The sequence below is a fragment of the Lissotriton vulgaris genome, chromosome 3_1, assembly GCF_964263255.1.
Source record: "Lissotriton vulgaris chromosome 3_1, aLisVul1.2, whole genome shotgun sequence".
Lineage (NCBI taxonomy): Eukaryota > Metazoa > Chordata > Amphibia > Caudata > Salamandridae > Lissotriton > Lissotriton vulgaris.
The window spans coordinates 519,250,341-519,272,055 of NC_141689.1; the positions used below are offsets into that span (position 1 = coordinate 519,250,341).

The 21,715-nt window shown below is 46.8% G+C and overlaps 1 protein-coding gene across 1 annotated transcript in view; it reads right to left on the bottom strand.

The window, feature by feature from the left end:
• Positions 1-21,715, bottom strand: part of HMGCR (3-hydroxy-3-methylglutaryl-CoA reductase) — a 98,020-nt gene that overhangs the window by 32,027 nt on the left and 44,278 nt on the right. The window contains exons 5-8 of the mRNA XM_086960768.1: positions 9,645-9,729; positions 8,531-8,636; positions 3,135-3,241; positions 1,345-1,464 (exon numbers count right to left, since the gene is read on the bottom strand). Coding sequence (XP_086816894.1) covers positions 1,345-1,464; positions 3,135-3,241; positions 8,531-8,636; positions 9,645-9,729 — 418 coding nt within the window. The remainder of the gene's footprint in view (positions 1-1,344; positions 1,465-3,134; positions 3,242-8,530; positions 8,637-9,644; positions 9,730-21,715) is intronic.

Below are 21,715 nucleotides of genomic sequence, written 5' to 3' on the forward strand. Positions count from 1 at the left end.
ACAGGAATAACAAGGAAAAGTATTAATGTTTCCAAGAGAGATTAATTTTGTAGAAGGCAGTGCCTGATTAATGGGGGAGGGGCCAGCATGGCAAGAACACCAGGAAGCCTCACTATTGCTGTCTTAAGGAAAGTTCCTAACAATTAAAACCAGAACACTTCAGTACAGTGATACTTAATCTGTGCGCCGCAGACCTCTACGGCCCGTGACAGTGTTGAAAAATACATAATATTAGATTCATAAAGTATATATACATTTTAAAAAATGCACAACTGAGAATTTTAAAAAACTCTGTAAATGGGAAACTGGAGGCTTAAAATCAAGTTGATTCGTTGGAGCTACGCAAGTATGAAAAACCATGAGGACGATTGGCGGCCCTATTGAAGCACTAGTATGCGCTGCCTTAATAATTGAGGTTGCATAAAGAGCATAAAAGACAAAGCGATATGCGAGAGCCTAGTAGATCCCTTTGCTATTTAAAAATAAAAGCAGTTTGAAAAGTTTAAACCTTCCCATTAAAATTTGAATATTAAAGAAAATATTTCATGATTTGTTTATTTGCTTGATGTGTACTTGATTTTATAGTTTTGCAGGTTTTTTTTTTAGTTTCACGTTGAACAAATTATTTAGGTGAGGTTCCATGGCTTCCAATAGTGATCCAGTGGGGCACAGATGTAAAAAGTTTAAGAACCGCTGCTTTCGAAGAACTGGCACATTTTCAGAGACGACCTACACTTCTTCCTATAAATTATATTTTCAAAGTTCTCAACTTTTTTGTGAAATACTTCATTTAGCATGTGCACACTATATTTACTCTTACAAACTCTGCTGGTGATCAGCAAAACGTTGCAGATTGTATTCCCTTCTGCTGAAGCACAAGACTGCCCTAAGCAGACACTGCAAAGGTAGGTTTTCGGTTAACCTCTAGAGTGGATAGTTAATTTTGTTGCAGTATACACAAAAGCCAGTGATGTGCTTTTGAATATAACATGGATAAGCAGCAACACACGTTCCAATGTGGAACAATGCTCAAACGTGAAATATTCCAACACTTTTCTGAGATCACTTTCAGAAAGTCACCTTTGTTGTTCATGTAGTCTTTATCCTTTCAGGTGCTAAACAATAACATATCACGAGTAAACCTTTCAGCTGCTATATGGGCACAGATTCATAGTGTTTAATTACTCACATAAAATAAACAATATGCGGACCTAAAAAAAAGACCCAGAATGTAAGGTGTGTTGGTCTCCTAAAGTTTAGGCACTAACCCATTTACATGAAACATGGTGAAGTGGGCCCTATGTGACCGTGTTATATATCTGTATGCCTTCTTCATCTTCTTACCATAATCATTTTGACCCTTTGAGTGACGGGGTTTGGTTTGTTGTCCTCTTCTTCCTCAAGAACGCGGGCAAATTGACTCAGCTGCCAGATAGGACGTCCTTCGCGGCTTTCCCTGGATAGCTGTAAAGCAAAAAAAATAATAAAAAAAAAATAAAAAAATCAAGAAAAAAGATTACTACAAAACATTGTAAAATAAATATAAAACAATCCAGCTATGTTACAAAAAGTTGCAATTGGGACAAAGCACATGGAGTGCATACAGAGCAGACGATGTTGTCCACTGTTTCCCTAGTTTACGTCCACTTAAACATGGTCACGAAACAACAAATGGATGCAACTTTTATAATAATTATTACATATTTAAATGGTTTTCTACTCTGGGGGTAGATCCCAGCCGTTTTCACTGTGCTTGGTCATAAGAGCGCCTAGCCTTATGCAATGATGAAAGTACTTTACTGCCCCTGCTTCTTCTAAGCGATCCCAAAACAGGATAATGGAGAGAGCGTTTGAGCAAATCAAACACTCACCCCCAGTCAACTGATCTAGGTTTATTCCATCATCATTCTTTAGCTCACTCAGCCACCCCAGTTCAGACATGGCTATATGCAAATCAGTCTGACCCTGTGCATCATGGGAACAGTCCAGCCCGAACTACCAAGCCACGTCTTCCCTGGACCGGAAACAAGCATCCTGGGACCGGTTTCTGGCTAATCAGCTGTCATCAGCCAGGCTAGCTTGAAACCACTGGCAAAGTGAGCAAGGGACTCACATCTGGGCATACCCTGCCAACTTAGGGCGAACAAAGGGATACCAAAGGGGATGATGGACGGAGTGTTTGAGCTTCTTCTAATCCAATGATCAGAAGCTCATCTCTGTAAAAACACGTACGGTGTACAAATGAGAGGAACCCAGATGTTAAAACAACATTCTTTTAAAGTATGGGTACACAGCCTAAGGCACACATATTCAGAATGAGAGATCCATTATAAACCAAAGTATGCAACCTATACTCAAACAACTTTGCCCTGCAATGGTGAAAGACATGATCACAAACTGAGACTGGACAAGACTGGAAATAGTAAAAGGGCCACTCCTAGATACAAGTCCTAGATCCCCCAATTCCCAATGGAACAATTAGAACAAGATACTTCAAGGCAGCTTTTAATATTGAACACTGTAGCAGACCGCAGGTTTCCAGTCATCTTAAATATCCTCCCCCACCCCCCACAGTGTTAACGTAGATAGGTAATCACCAATGGGAAGACTACACTCCATAATGGTGTGCCTGATGCTCATGGAGTCTGTTCCATTAAACAATGCTAGAAACATCTAGCTAGCCCCGCTCTACAAGCATTTTGTTTTCTTATCCCTTGCTAGAATTAAACTTTTCAAGATTCAATCTAAACTTGTATGTATTCCAGGAAATGGGGTGGGAATTTTGCAAAAAAACAAGAATTATACCAAAGAAAACCCTATGTTAAAGTTACACTAAATTGTTTTCTGTAAAAGAAATAGCATGTACAAAATAACCTTTTATTTCTGTCTCAACAAGCACAGTAAGTTAAAGACTGCAATGTCCCTATGACCTTCAATCACACCCACTGGTGCAGCAGGTGGTTTTAAACCATACACTTGACAATAACAAAAGAGTGCAGGTGACAACTAGAATTTAATTTTAGAGTATTCGTAAATAAGATCGAAACAAATATTACAAAGTTATATTGTTGTAGTGAGTACAAAATTAAAACACTCATCTGATTTCTACTGAAAGAAAAACACACATATCTTACCTCCAAAACCAAGGACACACAAGCTGGGAAGAAGGTCATGAAAACGAAGTAATTGGCCAGGACTGACATGCAGCCAAAGCAACACATGATTTCGAGCTGTCTCACTCCTGCACGGGAATGAAATGAAAAGTTACTTATTAAGAAATAAGTTTTTAAAGTTTTTAATTTCAAAACTATGAATGATCACAGAAGTCAGAAACTGGAAAGCTGCAGTAAGGTACATCATTGCTTCACTACTACGTTACCACTATATAAACCCATGTGCAAACATGAACAAGCTTAAACTGTGTAGGTTTACGACTCTTTCAAGGATAGTATGTGAAATAAACACTATTTGAAAAACAAGGCTTAGAAATTGGTAAAACGTTTTCCTTATTTGAGAGTGTTGTAATTCAGAATTAAGTTTAACCTCAGGCTACAAGAAAGGTCTAGCAAGGATCTAGAAGGTAGAATGTCAATATAAAATAAATCTGTTTAATTCCTAATGACTTAACAATTAGAATTTTAGATCTTTTGGTTAGTAAGTTCACAATAACCAACTTTATAAATTGTGACACACTATGAGCAGTTCTATCATTTGCGAAGCCGGGCCAATTATTTTTTCAAACGGGGTGGGAAATGCTCAGGAAGTTTAAAATGGTGTGGCTTAGGGTGTCAAGATGGCAGTCGCACTCTCAGAGTGCTCCGGACCTCTCCATCACTCACCTGGTTTTATTAGGCAGTAGTATACCCCCAGAGGACCTCGCATCTTGCCAGCTACGGAGCGAGAGGCTGATGTCAGCATTGAGGCTGCTGGGGCCTACGCGGATGTTTCCCGAGGAGCACTCAAGATGGCGGAGTAGTGCGAGGCCTGGGCTTTTAGGCCAAAGCCTACCAGTGAGCAACCTGCCTCCAACCTCCATTGCCATGTTAGGCCCTGTGGAGACCCTGCGGGGAGTGTGGTGAGCGACGTCTTTCCCATCTGCTTCATCCTGGCAAATACGCTTTGACATACCAGAAGAGGATTCGGAGGCTTGAGCAACCGAACAGCTTCTTGCGGCTGATGCAGGGAGTCCTGCTCCGGTGGAGCTGAGGTTCGGTGCCTCGAAGGGTCTGCTGCCTTGACCCGCCTGACTGCTGCTGGAGGAACTTCCCACCTGCGATCGGAGTTGTGCTGGGGGAGGGATGGGGGGAGGTTGAGACTAAGTGGGCAGGCCTTGTATACATAGGGGCTCTAAAGGGCCCTTTGGACTTACTGCTGAGGGGTCCTTTTGACTTACTGCCGAAGGCACCTGCCGTCCTCCACTTCCTCACGACCCTCAATGGTGATGGTGGGTTGAACACTGGGCCCGGTTTCTCTTCAGTTGGGGTCCTATGCCCTTGATTGCAACATGGGCTTGGGCAGTGTGAACCCTTATCCGCATGTAGAGTGTGTAGTTGAGCTGCTGGACTTTTGGTGCGTTTCTAGTGAGGACCGTTGACTCTCCCTCATGACTATCTCACCGGCACCGCAGCAAACATGGGGAAGGAACAAGCTGCCAAGACCCACTTCTCTCAGCCGCGCATTGATCAGTTTACCACCCCGGTGGGGGCAACCGGGTGGGATGCCCTACACAGCCCCAGTGGAGGGAGATTTTGGGAAAATTCTAAAGGCTCCTCGTAAACATTTTTTAAACGAAAATAGGGGAGGTGCATGTGGATGTGGCGCTCCTCTGCCACGATCTCCGGAATTTGACCAGCAGCATCACTGAAGCAGAAGGGCATCTCTTAACTGTGGAAGATGGTCGCGGATCTTAAGACCAATGTTGCGCGCTATCTTGCTCGCATCTCACAACTAGCGGCGGAGGCCCTCCGCAGGGAGAGGTGACTCCTTGAGGGTCGGCAAGAGACTGTTGATAGGGAATTGACCCTGAATCAGGAATAGATTAAAACTCATTCACTTGAGGTTGCGAAACGTATCAGGCGTGCCTCCATCGCCCGCATATAAGGCAAGGGAGTTAAAAACAGTAAATTATTGTACTGGTTGGCATCCCAGTCTCTGGCTGGTCAAGTTATCCCTGATGTGGTAGACAACAGAGCACAACTGCATTGCTCCTTCCAGGATATTACCAAAGTGCTCGCAAACTATTATGCGAAATTGTTCACAGCGATCCCACATCCAGAGGCAGAAAGGGCCTCCCTGCTGATTGATGAGTTGCCTCTATCCAGTCTTTCTGTCGAGGAGTGACGGGTCATGGAACAGCCCATTGCGCTTGAGGAGATCGGCGAGGAGATCTCTGTGATGTCAAGCGGGAAAACGTCTGGCCCAGAAGGTTACCCTTCCACATTTTTTGACAGCTACAGGGATATCTTGGCACCTCAGCTCATAAATCTCTAGAACGGGGCGATTTCCTCAATGATCTTGACTAGGCCACCATTGCGTTTACACCCATGACTCCTGTACCATTACCTCATGTGCCGATTATCGGCCCATTTTCCTCATCAATGGAGGAATTAGAATCATCGCAACCGTATTGGCTACCCGGTTGCGGAGTGTCATCTGGTCCTTGGCTCAACCAGATCAATGTGGCTTCATGCACAGTAGGATTGCCAGACATTGTCAGCGGCGCCTTCATGTAGCTCTGGCCCACCATAATTCACTTTCAGCTCTGCTGGCCTTGCTCCTAAAAGATTTTGAAAAGGCATTTGGCAAGATGGATTGGAGCTATCTGGCATGTGTGTTGGAGGTGGCTGGGTTTGGACCCCGCTTTTGTGGCCTTGTACGTATTCTATACTTCAATCCGATGGCCCGAATAAAGATCCATGGGGTGGTTTCAGAAGAATTTTCTATTCGAAGGACCAGGCAGTAGTGCCCTCTTTCCCCCCTGCTTTTCACGTTGGCCATGGCGCTTTTAGCTAGACTCATACGGTGCAATGCTCAGTTTCGGGGCTGGGAATGGGGACTTGGGCCCTCCTCATTGACAACGTTCTATTCTACATTTCAAATCAGACAGACACTGGCCCTCGAAGTCTTCGGCGTTTGCAGTTATTTGGGGAAGCCTCCGGATTGATAGTTAATCCGACCAAATCTGGTTTAGTACCTCTTGCACCTATCCAGGACTATCAATTGGCAAACAACCATTCCAATACGTTGCCTTAGCTTTCGGTACTTAGGTATCCAAGTGGCCTTTATTCCTGAATTGACGATGTCCCTCCACATTACTCCTCTCACCTGTAAGATCAAGGCAGATCTTAAGAAATGACAGACACTGCCCATGACTGCCTATGGGGAGAGAATGTGGCCTAACAGCTAGGGTGGTCGACCTGGGAGCTGGAGAACTGGGTTCAAGTCTTGGCAGGGACGCTCAAGATTCTATGATTCTGGTCAAATCCCTTAATCTCCCTGTGCCTAACAAAAAAATGAATGTGCCCGTCTAACGTAACTGGTGCTCATGTAAAGCGCTCTGATACCTTTGCGTCTACTGCACGCTGTATAAAACTCCACCCAACAACATAAGGGAGAATCGCCTTTTACAAAATTATAGTTTTGCCCCGATTTCTATTCATTATCCAGAATGTCCCCCTATAGATCACTCGACACTGGTTCCGTGAGATGGACTCCATAGCCATCTCCAACCTCTGGTAAGGTACTAGAGCCTGTCTGGCCTTCCTGGTTTATCATCGAGCTCCCTACGAAGGGGAGCTGGGCATGGTTAATCTGCACTTGTAGTACCTGGCCTTGCACCTTTTGATAGCTAATGACTGGCTTGCCGGGCGTTGGTCGGACTCGGCCTAAGTACAGCTCGCAACATGGTGCTTCTCGAGTATTATGGAGCTACTCTATGGTGCAGTCATACCTAACATGATGCCTGAAGTGACTCGCCTAGTATTTACAGGATGAAGGGTAGCCCAGAAACATACGGGATGGTGGGCACAACGTACTCACCACACACCACTGTGGCACGGCACATGGTTGGGGGAGGTGGTGGCATTGGAGGGATCTGTGCACTGGGACCTAATCAGCATCACACTAATAGGGGGTGTTTAGGAAGGTACACATATGGTCTCTTTTCAAGACCTCCAAAGACCTATGATTTGACAAAAATGCAGTTCCACAGGTTTCTGTAGCTGAACCATGCCTTTCGGATACACATAACTCCATCCCTGAATTCAGTCCTGAAGCTAAAATTATGATGTGGGCCCTTTGCATGGGTGGGGTGTCCCAGATTTATTGTACCCTGATCCTTAATGCCCCTGGGATTTTAGATGACCTCCGATTCGGTGGCAAGAATGGATAGGGCCTTTGGACGACAACGATTGACGCGATGCACTGATGGCTACCGGGGTTCTCACAATCTCATCCAGGTTCCGCTTCGTACAAATGTACTAGCCACATTGTGCTTATCTCACCCCTCCCATGAGCCAGCAGAATTTTACCATGTGGTATGGACATGCCCCCTATGGCATGCTACTGGGACTTGGTTGTGGTGGCAGCGCTTTCAGAGGTGTTGGGACGGACATTGGAACTTTCCCCATTATTGATCCTCCAAGGGGTGGAAGTAGGTGTAGGGGGACCCCGTGCTGATAAGACTTTATTCCGTTCCACCTTTTTAGTAGCTAAAAGAGACATTGCCACACACTGGAATGCCCAGACACTGGTGTTGTGGCACCAGGGGGTAAACTGGTATGCGCAACAGTAAAAGCCAGTGTATGAGGCCAGAGAGTGCACCGCCAAACATGCAAAGATTTGGAGTAAATGGCTTGAAGCCTCAGGCAGGTACACTGGGCTGGTATGAACTGTATCATTACTTATGCTTATAATTTTCTTCAGTGTACAAGTCTGTATGATAGGACCATTTTGCAATTATTTGCATTTGTTATGGGATAGGGCACTTCATGGACGGACTGTGATTTGTTGTGATACTTATAAAAACAATAAACATGTGTTTATCAAAAAAGAAAAGAAGTTCAAAACTAGTGTGGATTATTCACAAAAACATTTAGGAGTACAGGAAGTGGTACTACAGGAGTACTTTTACCCGATACTCTTTAACACATGTGATACCTATGCAAAGAGGTGGTAGAAAGGACAAACTGCTCTGTGCTATTTTAGCTTAGAAATTTCTCATAAAAAACAAGGCTATTTGGACTGTATTTGTATTACTTGGCAGCGCTCTGCTTACTGTTGTTTCTCAGTTACACTCACCAGCAATGTGTTTCACAGGAAGGGCCACTTGTACAAGCTGAATGCAACCCTTCGATGCTCATGACGAGCTCAGCTCGTCATAAGGTACACCTCTCATACACTCATGACGAGCTCAGCTCGTCATGAACAATGGTAATCTATGATGGTCAGCGCACAGGGTAAATCTGCACCGCACCAATGGTGATAAAAAAAGATCACAAGACAAGATTGTTATAAACAGAAGTCTTCTTACCAGACATTGTACCGACTCCAATAACAAGACATTCAACAAGCGCATCTAGAGTGAAAGTGGGTCCAAGGATAGCCATACCACGAGCTATGTTGATTCTTACTTCATCCTAAAGAAAAAAAGCTAAGTTATTATATCACACTAAGCTAACACTATATTCTTTTATAACATAAGGACTTTTCAAGAAAAGGTAGCGGGTGCCTCAAATAACATCTGCTACCTAAAGCTTCTCTTTATCTTCTTTACATAAAGAGTTTGCTTCATAACCAACTTTCAGACTTCAATAACCATGAGACGGAAAGCAAAAAAAGCACCGGCTGTGATGGATTGGTATATGGGAATGGTTAGGTGGGGCAGGGCGGAAAGCGCAGAGTTACAGAGAGAGGAACGAAGAGGTATATGTAAAAAAAAACATATCGCTAGAATGGAATGTGATGCTGGAGGAGTTTGTAGCGACGGAAATACACACCCTGCAATAAAGACATACATAATTGCTTAATGTAACCTTCATTGAGACACAGGGTGTAAGGAAAAGCAGTATGTGGCTGAGCTATATTGTATATTAGGTGGTTACTGCTAGCAAAGTGATCTCTAATGTGTAAGAAAACTACGATGGTGCTAGATGCTATAACTGATGTCTGGAAGTATTTTTGAGTATGTGGGGTAATGGGAGGGGGGAGTTAAGTTAGAATTCGTTTTTTTGAATATGATGGAACTATGCAATACAGTAAGCAGTCTCTACTGAGTTATATGTACACACAGTAACGACACGGCAGTGAAGTCGAAATTTGATTTGGATTGTATGTGCAACTGTATACAAATGTGAAATCAATGTCTGATCAGCGTTGTCACTACTGTAATCATACAAAGGTCGACTAAATGTGTTCATATACAAAAATTAATACTTGGTACGTTGTACACAGAGAAACTGTTAATCAGAAAATCAATCAAATCGGTGTTAAAAAAACCCAGCTTTCAGACTTATTATATTTACAAGCAAAATGGTCTTCAGTAACACAACCAGAATGGCTAAAACCTTGGAATTTACTCTGTGCACAATCATGCTGCAAGAAATAAATTTATTTTCAAAATCATAAGGAAATAAATACTAACATACCTGCGAATTAGAACTTAGTGCAAATTTGGCTAACGCACTGGCTCTCGACAGGTCAATTAGTAGCAGGAAAAAGGGCAACGCTTCACTGCAAGATGAGAAAACAATTTGCTGCTTAAAAAAATATATACTGCAAATTATTCTACCAAACGTGGGCCATAATTATGGTAAAATACCAACTAAACAATTTTCAAACAGAATAGATTTTTGATAATGCAGCTAAGAGATTAAAGCATGCTGTACAAAACTAATTTACGATGTGATCTTTCTGGCCCCGAGTGAAATTGCCTTTCAGGATTGCCATCCTAATGCTGCTTTCATCTCTGGCACTTTATAATTTATTCACGTTTATGGTACATATTACAAACTTGCCATCTGACCTAAAAACATTTCTTTCATGTTTTAAGACACTTAAAATCACAAAGCTGTAGAGGCCACTACCCTCACATTATGTAGAACTATGACTCTGTGTCCCCTTGCCCCCAAGTGTCACAAGTAACCCCATTTGAATACTTTGCACTGGTTGCAAGAGTCTACTAACTTCCATTGCCAGTCTGTGCACATTGGTAAACCAGGCCAACCAGTGTGAGAAGTTGGCCTGGCACATGTTGTCCACTATTCTAGTGGGCACCTTGCACTAGTCAAAACAACCCTTATTGATGGTAGGTTTAAAGACAACCTATATAAAAAGTTATCCTAGTGGTAGCTGGGGAGAGCAGTCTTCAGGCTAAGTCTTGAAGAAATGTACAGCAGCTTGTTTTACCAGTCTATAATCTCATGAATGACCAAATGAAAGGAGAACCACCCCAGGTATATATATAAAATATATGTATTTATTCTAAACACATCTCTCTAGTCTCTTTATGAGGCTAGAGGCAAAAGTACATTCAGTAAACTTATTTAGCACACAGTACATTAGCACAATATATGTTGAGCCCTAGGGGCGTACCAAACCATATACTAAGAAAGTGGTATAAGAACCATGACTGACATAGATACAAGGCCTAGAGCCTTTAGAACCGCTGGGGCCACCAGGAACCACCAGAGTACTGGAGTTACAGGTGTCTTTTCGTGTCGGGTTTTGTCATCGATTTCTATGGCGAGCTGCTAAAAAGTGCTACAGGGGACCAAGTGGAAAGTGTCCGGGTGGATCGGAGATCTGAAGAACCTGAAAGCAGAGGGGACAGAGTCTGGGTCACTTGTCAGTGATCAGGAAGGTGATGAGAAGATGCCAACCGAAGTCGGGTGATTTCAGTTGAAGAAGGTGAAGCTTGCATCTTCAGCCACAAGGATCAGGAGGCGCAGAGGACGACCAGGAGCTGGATTTGAGCTGTCCCACGAAGGAGGTCGAGTGCTGCGGTGTCGGTTTCTAGATTGGACCCAACAAGCCTTGGCAACAGCAACCCATGCAGAAAGCAAAGATTTGCTTCGGTGCAGACCAGCAAGATCTGAGGGACTCACCCTTTGAAGGGGAGTCAGGGCACGCCTGGGGCAATCAGGAAAGCCCAAGAAACAGAAGAGTTACCTTCGTGGGGACACACCAGTAGACGGACCATGGATCGCAAAGGCGCCTCGAGCGGAAATGCTGGAAGCGGGCCCACAGAACACTTGTGAAGTTTAGGTCCACAATCTTCGGTGCAAATGGTGCTTGGGGCTTGGACTACAAGTAGCCCAATGCACAACTTCAGGAAAGCTCAGGAAATCTATGCACTTACAAATGTGCACGGTGTCCAAGAGTTCCGGTCCCACGTCACTCGTGAGGGCAGCGGGTCTCATCTTTGCTGGGATCTCGTGTCGGCCTCTGAGAAGTCTTGAAGTCAGTGTCCTGAGTCGCAAATCCGGCGGGATCCTTACAAGATGCTTCTTTGGTGCCCGTTTGAACAGGAACAGGAGAGTCACTCCTTGACCCCAAGGGAGATTCTTCCGTCTTCTAGTCGATGTAGAATGTCAAAGTTCAAGGATATATGTTGCAGAGTTTCATCCTAAGTACTGGGTTCCCACACTTTTACTAAGATAGGGGGTTGGACATACTCTGGGGACCCACCTTTGGGAGGATAAAGGGAGGGGGGTGTCTACACCCCTTTCCCTTTGTCCAGTTTTGCGCCAGAGCAGGGGCTGAGTGCCCCTGCAACCGGTTTGAACTGGGATATGCACAGGGACACTAAGTGTACCCCCAGCACGGTCTCAAAAGCATTCTATGAATGCACCCACCCAGCCCCAATATACTAAAGCCTGTCTGGGAGGTGGTTACACCTCCCTGTGACAGGCACCCTATTGCCCAGGCCTCCCCTGCCAGAGTTTCGTCCAGCAGCAGGAGGCCAGACTCGTGTCTGTGGCTGCAGCATCCATTTTGTGATGCTGGGGCTCTTTTAAACTAATCCCAGTTAGGTCAGTGTGTACATGTCTCTCCCTCTAGAAGGGTGGAATTCTACCCCACCCGCCAGGGCTGGCGGGGGGTAGGATTCCAAAGTATTTGACACCAAACACGACATGTTTCCATGCAGCCATTCCAAAGTTCGCATTAACCGCAGGATTATAATGCACTTAAGAGTATATGGTCTGGCTGCATCACAGAACAGCTACAGAGAATAGATTCCGAAAGCTGCAGAGGGTTCCTGCTCATGCATGGGCACCCTCTCACACAAAACCAAGCACTCTGCCTTGAGGACTGATAAGGCTTGCCATAGGAGTGTCTTGTAGGTTTATATGTGTCAGTGATATAAGGTAGATATGGGCAACCTATATCTTAGTAAGGGGTGCATGCACCATCTAACCCAGACTGCGGGAGCAGTCCTGTGGTGCCATTTTGGCAGGCTTCCCAGGAGTGGCATAATACATGCTTCAGGCTCTGGTAGGCCTCTGGGGTACCTATGCCCTTAGTATACCTAAGGTACCATATACTAGGGACTCACAAGGGTAACCTAGTAACCAATCTGGAGTGTACCTAGTGTACATGCAATCAATTTAGAAAGGAAGCACCTAGGCTGGGGTCCTGGTCAGCAGGGACCCAGCCAGACTAAAGTCGAAAAACAGTGAAACACCAGATCCTACTCTACTACAACCAGTACCACCTCTATTTTGAGGTCAGGGTTCAGAATCAGATGCGAGTGGCGATTTGATTTTTGGGCACATTCACTGCCCACTGGCTCTGGTCCAATAAACTATCTTTCCTGAGCCCTGTGATGAAAAGAAAACTAGGACAGAAGGACAGACCTATCATAGGAAGCTTACGGTTAACTGAAGCAGTCAACTTACTGAGCTGTAAATAGTATGCCATGATCATCATTAGTGTTACATGTACTACCATACATAGAGTTCTTTATACAATTTAAAATCAGAAATCCTGAGCGCTGAAATCATGGCTGGCTTTGTATGAACCCCAAAAGTACACCTCCTGCAGCTACACTTTGGTCCAATTTGAACTGGCCTACCTGTCATGCATATAAATGAGCACCTGTTGCTTACTTTTAGAATGTGTGGTAACAGTTACACTACACTTCAAACTACACACAGTACTAAAGCCAGGCTGGACTGGTTTGCACCCGAGGAGTCAATAGTACTAAGGAAGTATCTGGTCAATCAAGTGGGAGAGCACTATTTTGCAATACCATGGGACTCGGAGAGTAAAAAGAATCAACCAGAATATTGCACAATAACCAGTGAATTCCACAGGTCATAGAGAAAAAGACCAAGTACAAGATGTAAAAAATGTCACAATCAGAAACCAGAAGGCTTGGTGCTCTGAAGGTCACAGAGGGCATTGGTACAGCAACTTACAACAACTGGAGTGTACCAGGGTGATAACAGTGTATTAATGGCGGCCATGACAGAAGATACTTAAATGTGGGCTTGAATCGAAGTTTGACGTCAATTTTGGAAGCACAGTTTTTTATTCTCTCGGACAGCACAAGTCCATCTTTTAATGATTTCTTTTTTTTCTGGACCTGCGCAGAGCAATCTAGAATTATGTTGCCTTCATTATAACGTGAGGGTTCCAATCAATTAATAAAAAGGAAAGCGGATTAATTTATTTACATAAACTGAGATGCAACTGGCTGTTAATGAAGAAACAGTCAACACGAAGAGAACAGTCAGGGAAGCTACACACTGTGGGGACGATTCTCAAAGACACTAGGAGCACATGGAGTAGTACGGTAAAAGCACTAATTCACGCACTCCTACGCGCCTTTGTGAACTGGCCCTGAAAAAGACATTTAAGAGTACAAGTAGTAGCACCACAGGAGTAGAGCTTGGCGTACTCCCAAACACCTTTGTGAACTGGCCAAGCCTTTGTGAACAGCCCTGAAAAAAACATTTAAGAGTACCTGTATTAGCACCACAGGAGTAGTGCTTCACGTACTCGAAAACACCTTTGTGTTCTGGCCAAGTCTTTGTGAACTGGTCCTGAAAAATACATTTAAGAGTACATGCAGTAGCATCACAGGAGTAGAGCTTCACATACTTCTAAGCGCCTTTGTGAACTGGTCCCGAAAAAGACCATGAAGAGTACATGCAGTAGCAGCATCACAGGAGTAGAGCTTTGTGTACTCGCAAACACCTGTGTGAACTTTGCCAGGCCTTTGTGAATTGGTCCTGAAAAAGACATTTAAGAGTGCCTGTAGTAGCACCACTGGAGTAGAGCTTCATGTACTCTTAAACGCCTTTGTGAACTGCCACGGAATGTAAAAACTAAAAGTGCCAAAAGGGCCACAGTTGTTTCTATTTGTGCTAATTGTACAGGAGGAATAAAAAAATATTCCCTATGTAGATGTTTATTGCCACTTCACAAAAGCAGTTAAGAGTAAAAGTAGTGAGGCGGAGCTACGCGCGCGTCTTAAATGGCCGCGTAGGTCTGTAGCTCCGAGTGCCCCGCACCACGCCCGCATCAATCCGTGCATCTACTTGCTGCAGATCGGCGGTCCCTGTCAGTGCCGCTCCGACCCCGCAGCGTCGCCGGGTGCCGCCGCGGTGAGCTTGTGAAGTTTGGGCCTCCGCTTTGCTTGGCACGGGGACTGGCGTGAAGTGGCAGCCGGCCCGGAGTGAATCAGCATCGGTCGCCACTCCGGAGGTTTCCTGCGGCACTTGACCCGAGTCGGGCGATATGCCCAGAGACTGCTGATATGCCTGTGCGGAGCCTCAAGTGCCAGTATGCAACCACGAGGTGCTGGGGGGAGACCTGGCAGGGCCCCCCTGCCCCGAAGCTGACCGGATTCCTGTAGGGGGTGTGACCCGCGACTGGACGCCCTGGCTGGCGGAGACAACTGCTGAGCCCGGTCGCTGTTACCCGGGCAAACCCTTCTGAATGTTGTGGTGCCCCCGAACCAAAAGGGGGTAGGGGAAAGGGGGTAGGGGAAAGGGAGTTTCGTGCCTGGCTGAACAGTGTCATTCGGAGCGGGGCGGCGCTTTGTTAACTTTGCTGCCCCGTGTCATGAGCTGTTCCCGCATTTGATCTGGGCCTGTGATTACCAAATCAGGGCCGCCCGCTTGTTTATTGGAGGCGAGTTCTGAGGCGTGGTGACTTTGTTGGAGCTGGACCGGCAAGCGGTGAGTTGTTTGATCTGCCGGCAGTCCCGAGGGCATGTATGGGGAGCCCTGAGCCACTTCTTGGTGCTGTGGCGAGCTGCATGTGGTGCTCCCCACGGTGTGGACTGTCAGTATCTATTGACCCCTTGGCGACTGTGGTACCGTGACACCTGCAGCGGTCTTCTGGGTGCCCAAACGGAGCGAGTGATACAGACAGCAGTGGTGTCTGGTTGTCGGCCCTCGAGGTGCTGCCGGCGGGGGGAACTTATGTGGCGACAGGCGTCAAGGACCTCTCCTCGCTATTCCTGTTTAATGGTCTGATTGTGCACCCGCACCGGGATCAAAAGGAACCATCTTCTAACTTGGGACCCTTGCCTATCCGGACTGGTGGCGGATTGTGACATCTGGGTTGGCCTTCGTCTGGACGAGCAACTTGATCTGCGCCGGCTGAGGCCTTCCCGGCGTTCATTGACACTGCTGCTGTGGGGGTGATTTTTTCCCCTCTGACACGGACGTATTATGGCGGCTCGATCTGAGGGCGAGAACCGCTGGCCAGGGGATCTAAGGGAGCCCACTCCATCCAAACCAACAGGCTAGATAGATACATGCAGCCCAGGGGCTCGCCTTCCGGCTTGGGGCGGGCGCTGGATGGCCATAAGGACTCCTCGGATTCAGTGACGGAACCCACGCTGCAGGATGTGATGACGGCGATAGATGGTGTCCGTACCTCCCTGGGGCAGCAGATGCAGTTGCTGGATCATAAATTAGACACTGTGTCTATTGAAGTGAACGGGATATGGGCTGACCTTACCAAAAACCAGCAAGAAGGTAAAATCTCTAGATGTCAAGACTGCAATCCTGGTTGATAATGTGTCGCAGTTGCAGCAAGATGTTTGTGCTCTTCAGGCCTCCAGGGATCTGGCGATCGCAAACTTTATGAATATGAAGGGCGGGCTCGGAGGAACAACCTACGTGTCATCGGTGTTCCGGAGAAAGCTGAAGGGTTGGCCCCTGATCTCTTCATAGAAGACATTATCCATAACCATTTGAAACCAAAGGGGCTTGGAAATTTCTTCACAATAGAATGTGCCCACAGAATACCGGGCGGCCGACCACGACCGGGGCCCCCCCGCGTCCGATGATTGTGCGAGTGCTCAACTTCAGGGACAGAGAGCCTATCCTGCAGGCATTCAGGTCCGAGGGTCCCCTGAACTACGAGAATTCCACCATCACCCTTTTCCCAGACTTTACTCAAATGGTCCAGAGGCAGCGCCAGAGTTTCCTTGGAGTCAAAAAGCGGCTCCGAGATAGAGGCTTGAAACATGCAATGTTGTATCCTGCCAAGCTGCGAGTTGAGGCCGCGGGGAAGGTGGTTATTCGATAACCCCGAAATGGCTTCGGACTGGCTCGAGGGTCTTTCCCCCCCAGGAGGAGCTCCGAGATGGTGGTGGCGATGACAGATCTGGAACACCGGAACGGGAATGATAAGTATAGTAATGGCCCGTGCGGCGCTAGCTGGGAGTGAAAGACTACACACGAGACATTCTCTTGGAGTGACCCCTTGGGAACTGTTAATTGTGTCTGGTGCAAATAGGATTCCTTGGGCGGGGGCGGGGGGTTCAGACGTCCGCCTCAGATCTATATTTAGATAGTTGGTTAGTTAGAGTATGGGGCGACAGGCACACTGTGAATTGGGGGTTGGCGAATGCCGCGAGCAGGGGTGCAGGGTGGGGGGGCGGTGGGATGGGAATGTGGTTGTGTTGTTGTAGATTGTATATTTTTCATTTTTTGTTATATGTCAGGTGATAATGTTGCGGAATGGCTGATACATGGGTTAAATGGCGCAGAGTAGTCGAGGGTCTGGGATAAAGGTGCTAAGTTGGAACGTAAATGGCTTGGGTGACAAAATCAAGAGAGGGACGGTCCGCCAGCTTATTAGGAGACACTCTCCGGATGTAGTTTTGCTGCAGGAGACGCACCTAGTCGGTAATAAATGTATGGCACTGCATAAAGGAGGGTATAAACTAGTTGCACACGCTGGGTTCACCACTGGCTCTAGGGGGGGCGGGATTTTGATCAAGAATTCCTTCCCCCTGTCTGTGCAGGCCACATGGCTGGATCAAAGAGGCAGGCACGCGGGAGTGTCAGGCCTGGTGGGGGGCAGGACGGTCACCTTTTTATCTATATACATACCTTCGGGACTTCAGGCTGACTCTTTCCGTGATTTGAGTGCAGTTTTCTCACGCTGCCCCTCTGTGGTCTAGTCCTGTGAGGTGACTTCAATTTAGTATTGGATGGGGAGATGGCCCGTCGCCCACTGCGGGCGCTTAGACAATCACAGAGAGGGCTTTCAGATTTCTTGGATACGCTTGGGTTGGTTGATAGCTGGCGGATACGTAATCCTACGCCGACGCATTTCACTCATATCTCAGCAGCACACGGTAGCCTCTCTAGACTACACTATCTGCTGTTGCCCGCGGTAATGGTAGCTATGATTCAGGAGGTGAAGTACTTGGGTAGAGGTGTCTCTGATCACTCCCCGTTGTGGCTGCAACTCGCCTTTGGTCGGCAGGCGGTGGGTAGGATAGCTCCTATCAGCGCTTGGCAGTTAAAAGACCCAGCTGTCAAGAAACAGGTGCTCCAGGTATCGGGCAGATATTTCCCGGAGAATGTGGGGTCGGTTGACTCGGCCCAGTCTCTTTGGGAAGCGTACTAAACAGTGGTGCGGGGGGAGGTCCTGTCTTTAGTGGCGGGGAAGAAGAAGGAAAGTCAGGCAGAGGTTGCCCAGAAAGAGAGTGAAGTCATACTTTTGGAGCGGGTATTGCCAGTTCGAGCACGCCTGCGGAGCTTCACCTTCTGAGACTCCGACAGGAGGAATACAAAAGTTTGGTGAGAGAGAGCGATTGCTTGGAATAATGCTGTACAGAGCCGTATATATGAGCAGGGGGATAAGGCCGGAAAACTTATTGTGTGGCTTGAGCATGGAGAGCGGGCGTCCAGGCTTGTACCGGAATTAGAGGGCAAAGACTTGCGCAATATTACGGAGCCGCAGGAGGGGGCAGACGAATTTGCCAGGCACTATCGGCGGGTCTACACCGCTGGTAGTGCCTTCACGGAGGCCGAGAATAGCAAAATGGTTAGGGACATTGGAATGCCGAGTTTGTCGAAGGAAAACAGGTGCTATCTGGACTCTCGGCTCTCTGACGAAGTTGCACAGGCTATTAGGCAATTAAAGTCCGGTAAAGCGACCGGCCCCAACATGATACCTATTGAGCTGTACAAACTAAACGCCAATATACTTGCTCCACGCGTCCAAGCCATATTTCTGGAGAGATGGCTCAACTGCCATATGGCCAGCGAGTGGCTAATGTAGTGGTTATACATAAAGGGGGTAAGCCAAAGACACAATGTTCCGCATATCGGCCTATCTCGCTCCTCAACGCAGAGCCCCAAGTATTGGCGAAACTCCTTGCCAATCGGCTGGTCATGGTAATTACGACACTGGTTCACCCGGATCAATCTGGCTTCATGCCCCGTCGTAACACAGCGTTGAATCTGCGTAGACTCCATGGAGTACTTGGGGGCTCCTTGAAAATCCATGAGTCAACAGTATTGGTCTCGCTGGACGCCACAATAGCCTTTGATAGGGTGGAATGGAAATATTTATTTGCGGTCCTGGCGAAGTTAGGTGTCGGGACTGAATTTATTGGCTGGGTTCGGCTCTTATATGCGGACCCCCTTGCCAGAGTGGTCGTCAACAACTGTAAGTCCAGTGACTTTCCGCTGGGAAGGGGCACGAGGCAGGGGTGTCCGCTGTCCCCATTGCTCTTCGCACTCGCAATGGAGCCTCTGGCGGCCTGGGTCAGATGGGACAGATCAATTCGAGGCATACGATGGACGCCCGACTGGGAAGACAAGATCTTGCTCAATGCGGACGATGTTTTACTTTATCTCACCAACCCCACGGCATCATTATCCAATTTTTTTGATGTCTTGACTATTTTCAGTAGGCACTCTGGATTGGCTATAAATTGGGCGAAGTCAGTACTCTTTGTCCTTGTTGGGGACCGGCCTGTGATCCCATGATCGTGCCCAATCCAGACCGAGACAATAGGATTCAAATACTTAGGTATTTACATTACGCTCGACTCGCAGCTGCGATACTCCAATAATCTTCTTTCCCCGTTACAAAGGTGTAAGAAAGATGTGGAACGTTGGAGGGCGCTCCCCACGCCCTTGCTCGGGAGAGCCACGCTCTTCAAGATGATGGCTTTGCCTCGGTTCTTATACGCTCTGCAAAACTCAATGGACCCTGTACCGGCCTCTTTTTTCAAGGGAATCGAGTCTCTCCAGAGACAGCTCCTGTGGGACGGCCAGCCTCGTATATCGTTCGCAAAGCTAACGCTCCCATGGTACGATGGTGGAATCGGGCTCCCGGATTTACGGAAATATTATCGGGCCTCACAACTGGCTGCCGATAACAATGTCATCTACGGACCTCCGGGTTATCCGGGATATGCCATGGACCGGGGTCAGGCCCCTGGTGGAACTCCTGATAGAGCCCTATATTCTAGGCCTGGTAGGTTTCCGTTGACGGGCCCAACTGCATGTGCAGGTGTGGCATGCGGCTAATGGGTATTTAGGCTGGAAGGGCAGACTAACTTTAGCTAACCCGCTACTGAACTCGGAGAGACTGGGTAGCTTGTAGAGAACTAAGGGATTCGATAAATGAGACCTTATTGGCATTACTCAGATTAAAGATGTATGGGCCCAAAACGCGGTACTTTCGTTCGAGTCCCTCAAAGAGCAGTATAGGTTACATAACAACGAACACTATAAAGTAATCCCCCCCCCCCCCCCCCCTTACGCGCCTTGAGACCCTCTGGGTATGTAGTGCGCTATATAAATTCTCTGACTTGACTTGACTACCAGTATCGGCAAGTGAGGCACACACTCACCACTCATATCCCTAAAGGTGCGGTACTACCGGAGGCATCGCCTCTGGAGGACCGAGTATTAGATGGGCATATCCCCGAGAAAACTATTTCTTTAATATACAGGAAATTGGTTAACAACATGGAGAACCCGCTGGAGCGAGTCAGAGCTCAGTGGATTGCAGATGGGTTGGAACTGGATGATGAGGATTGGGTGGAGGCGGTTTCCTCCCCGAAGGTAGTGGCTATCCAGATGAGACTTAGTTTTGTCCAGCTAAAGATTCTACATAGATCCTATATAACTGGGCCCCGGCTGGTTCGAATGGGGTGGGGAGGGAGTGGTGAGTGTAGGAGAAATTGTGGAGACATTGGTACCCTAATGCATATTCTCTGGCACTGTGCGGTGATACAGGTCTTTTGGGCAAAACATGATGAGCTGGGAAAAGTTATGGGTGCCGAGATGCGACCGGAGGTTCGCAGATGTCTGTTGAATGTGTGGGAACCCACAGATCTAAACGTGTATCAGAAGCAATGGGTGATACTGGCATGCATGGTGGCTAAACACAACAAACATAAGGAGTCGGAAGGTCTGTTAAGCGACGTAGCTGAGTCTATGAGGTCCTAATGAAGTAACCCTTTTGGATTGCACTGAATCAGGCCAAGTGGTCACACGACACGAATAAGTGTTAGATATCCTATCAGCCCACCCATCTGGCGGAGCCTCGTCATGTAGGACGTCTAACCAGGGTGGTGAGTCCAAGCCCAGATGTATTGGCCAGACAACACTCACTACTGGTTCATCTTGTAGAAGTGTCCGTGCCACAGAGTGGTGCTGAAAAAGTGCAGTGCAAAACAGGGAATAAAGAATAAGTGATCTAAAATGGCGGTTGAGGCAAAGAAAAATGTTTTTATTAAGGATATTCACCAGGACGCCAGATTAAAAAGAAGTGTGGAACAGTGTGAAAGAATCACTGTGATGCTTTGCTGTTTTATAAATTAGGCCAACATGTTTCTGCCGAAGGTGGAACTACACCGGCATTCTTCAGGGCCAACTACAAAAAGATGTTGCTACTGCAAAGATACACTCAGACAATTTATACAAAGTGAAGCAAAAAAAGGACAGACCAAAATATTTGTTAAAGACCTGTCCAGACTACTGGTGTGGTCATCTAGACCATCCTACCATATCCTCCAGATCAGAAGTTGATAGAGGAAGTAATCCTAAAAATGAAAACACAAAAAAGACAACAAGTGTTGTACATTATACAGTCATGATAGACTATTCACAATATCAGGACCAACATATGAACTCAGCTCGGCAAGTCCCAATTAGGACGGCCATATGTTATAAAGGTTTCATATTAAAGTAAACCATCAGTCATTGCTGAACGTGAATTACAAACAGGATATAGAAGGACTTACCCAGCAATATGTGGGAGTCGAGCCTCACCTCACCCGGCAACGGCTCGGAGATTGAGGCCCCGCTCTGTGCACAGAACATAAAAATAGAACATGTCAACCTGAGTTGACTCAGAGATCTGTAGTCAATGTTTAGGTTGTACAGTCTGTGCATAAAAAAACTGGTTGTGTAACTGTCCTCACCGAACGCTGTCCCAT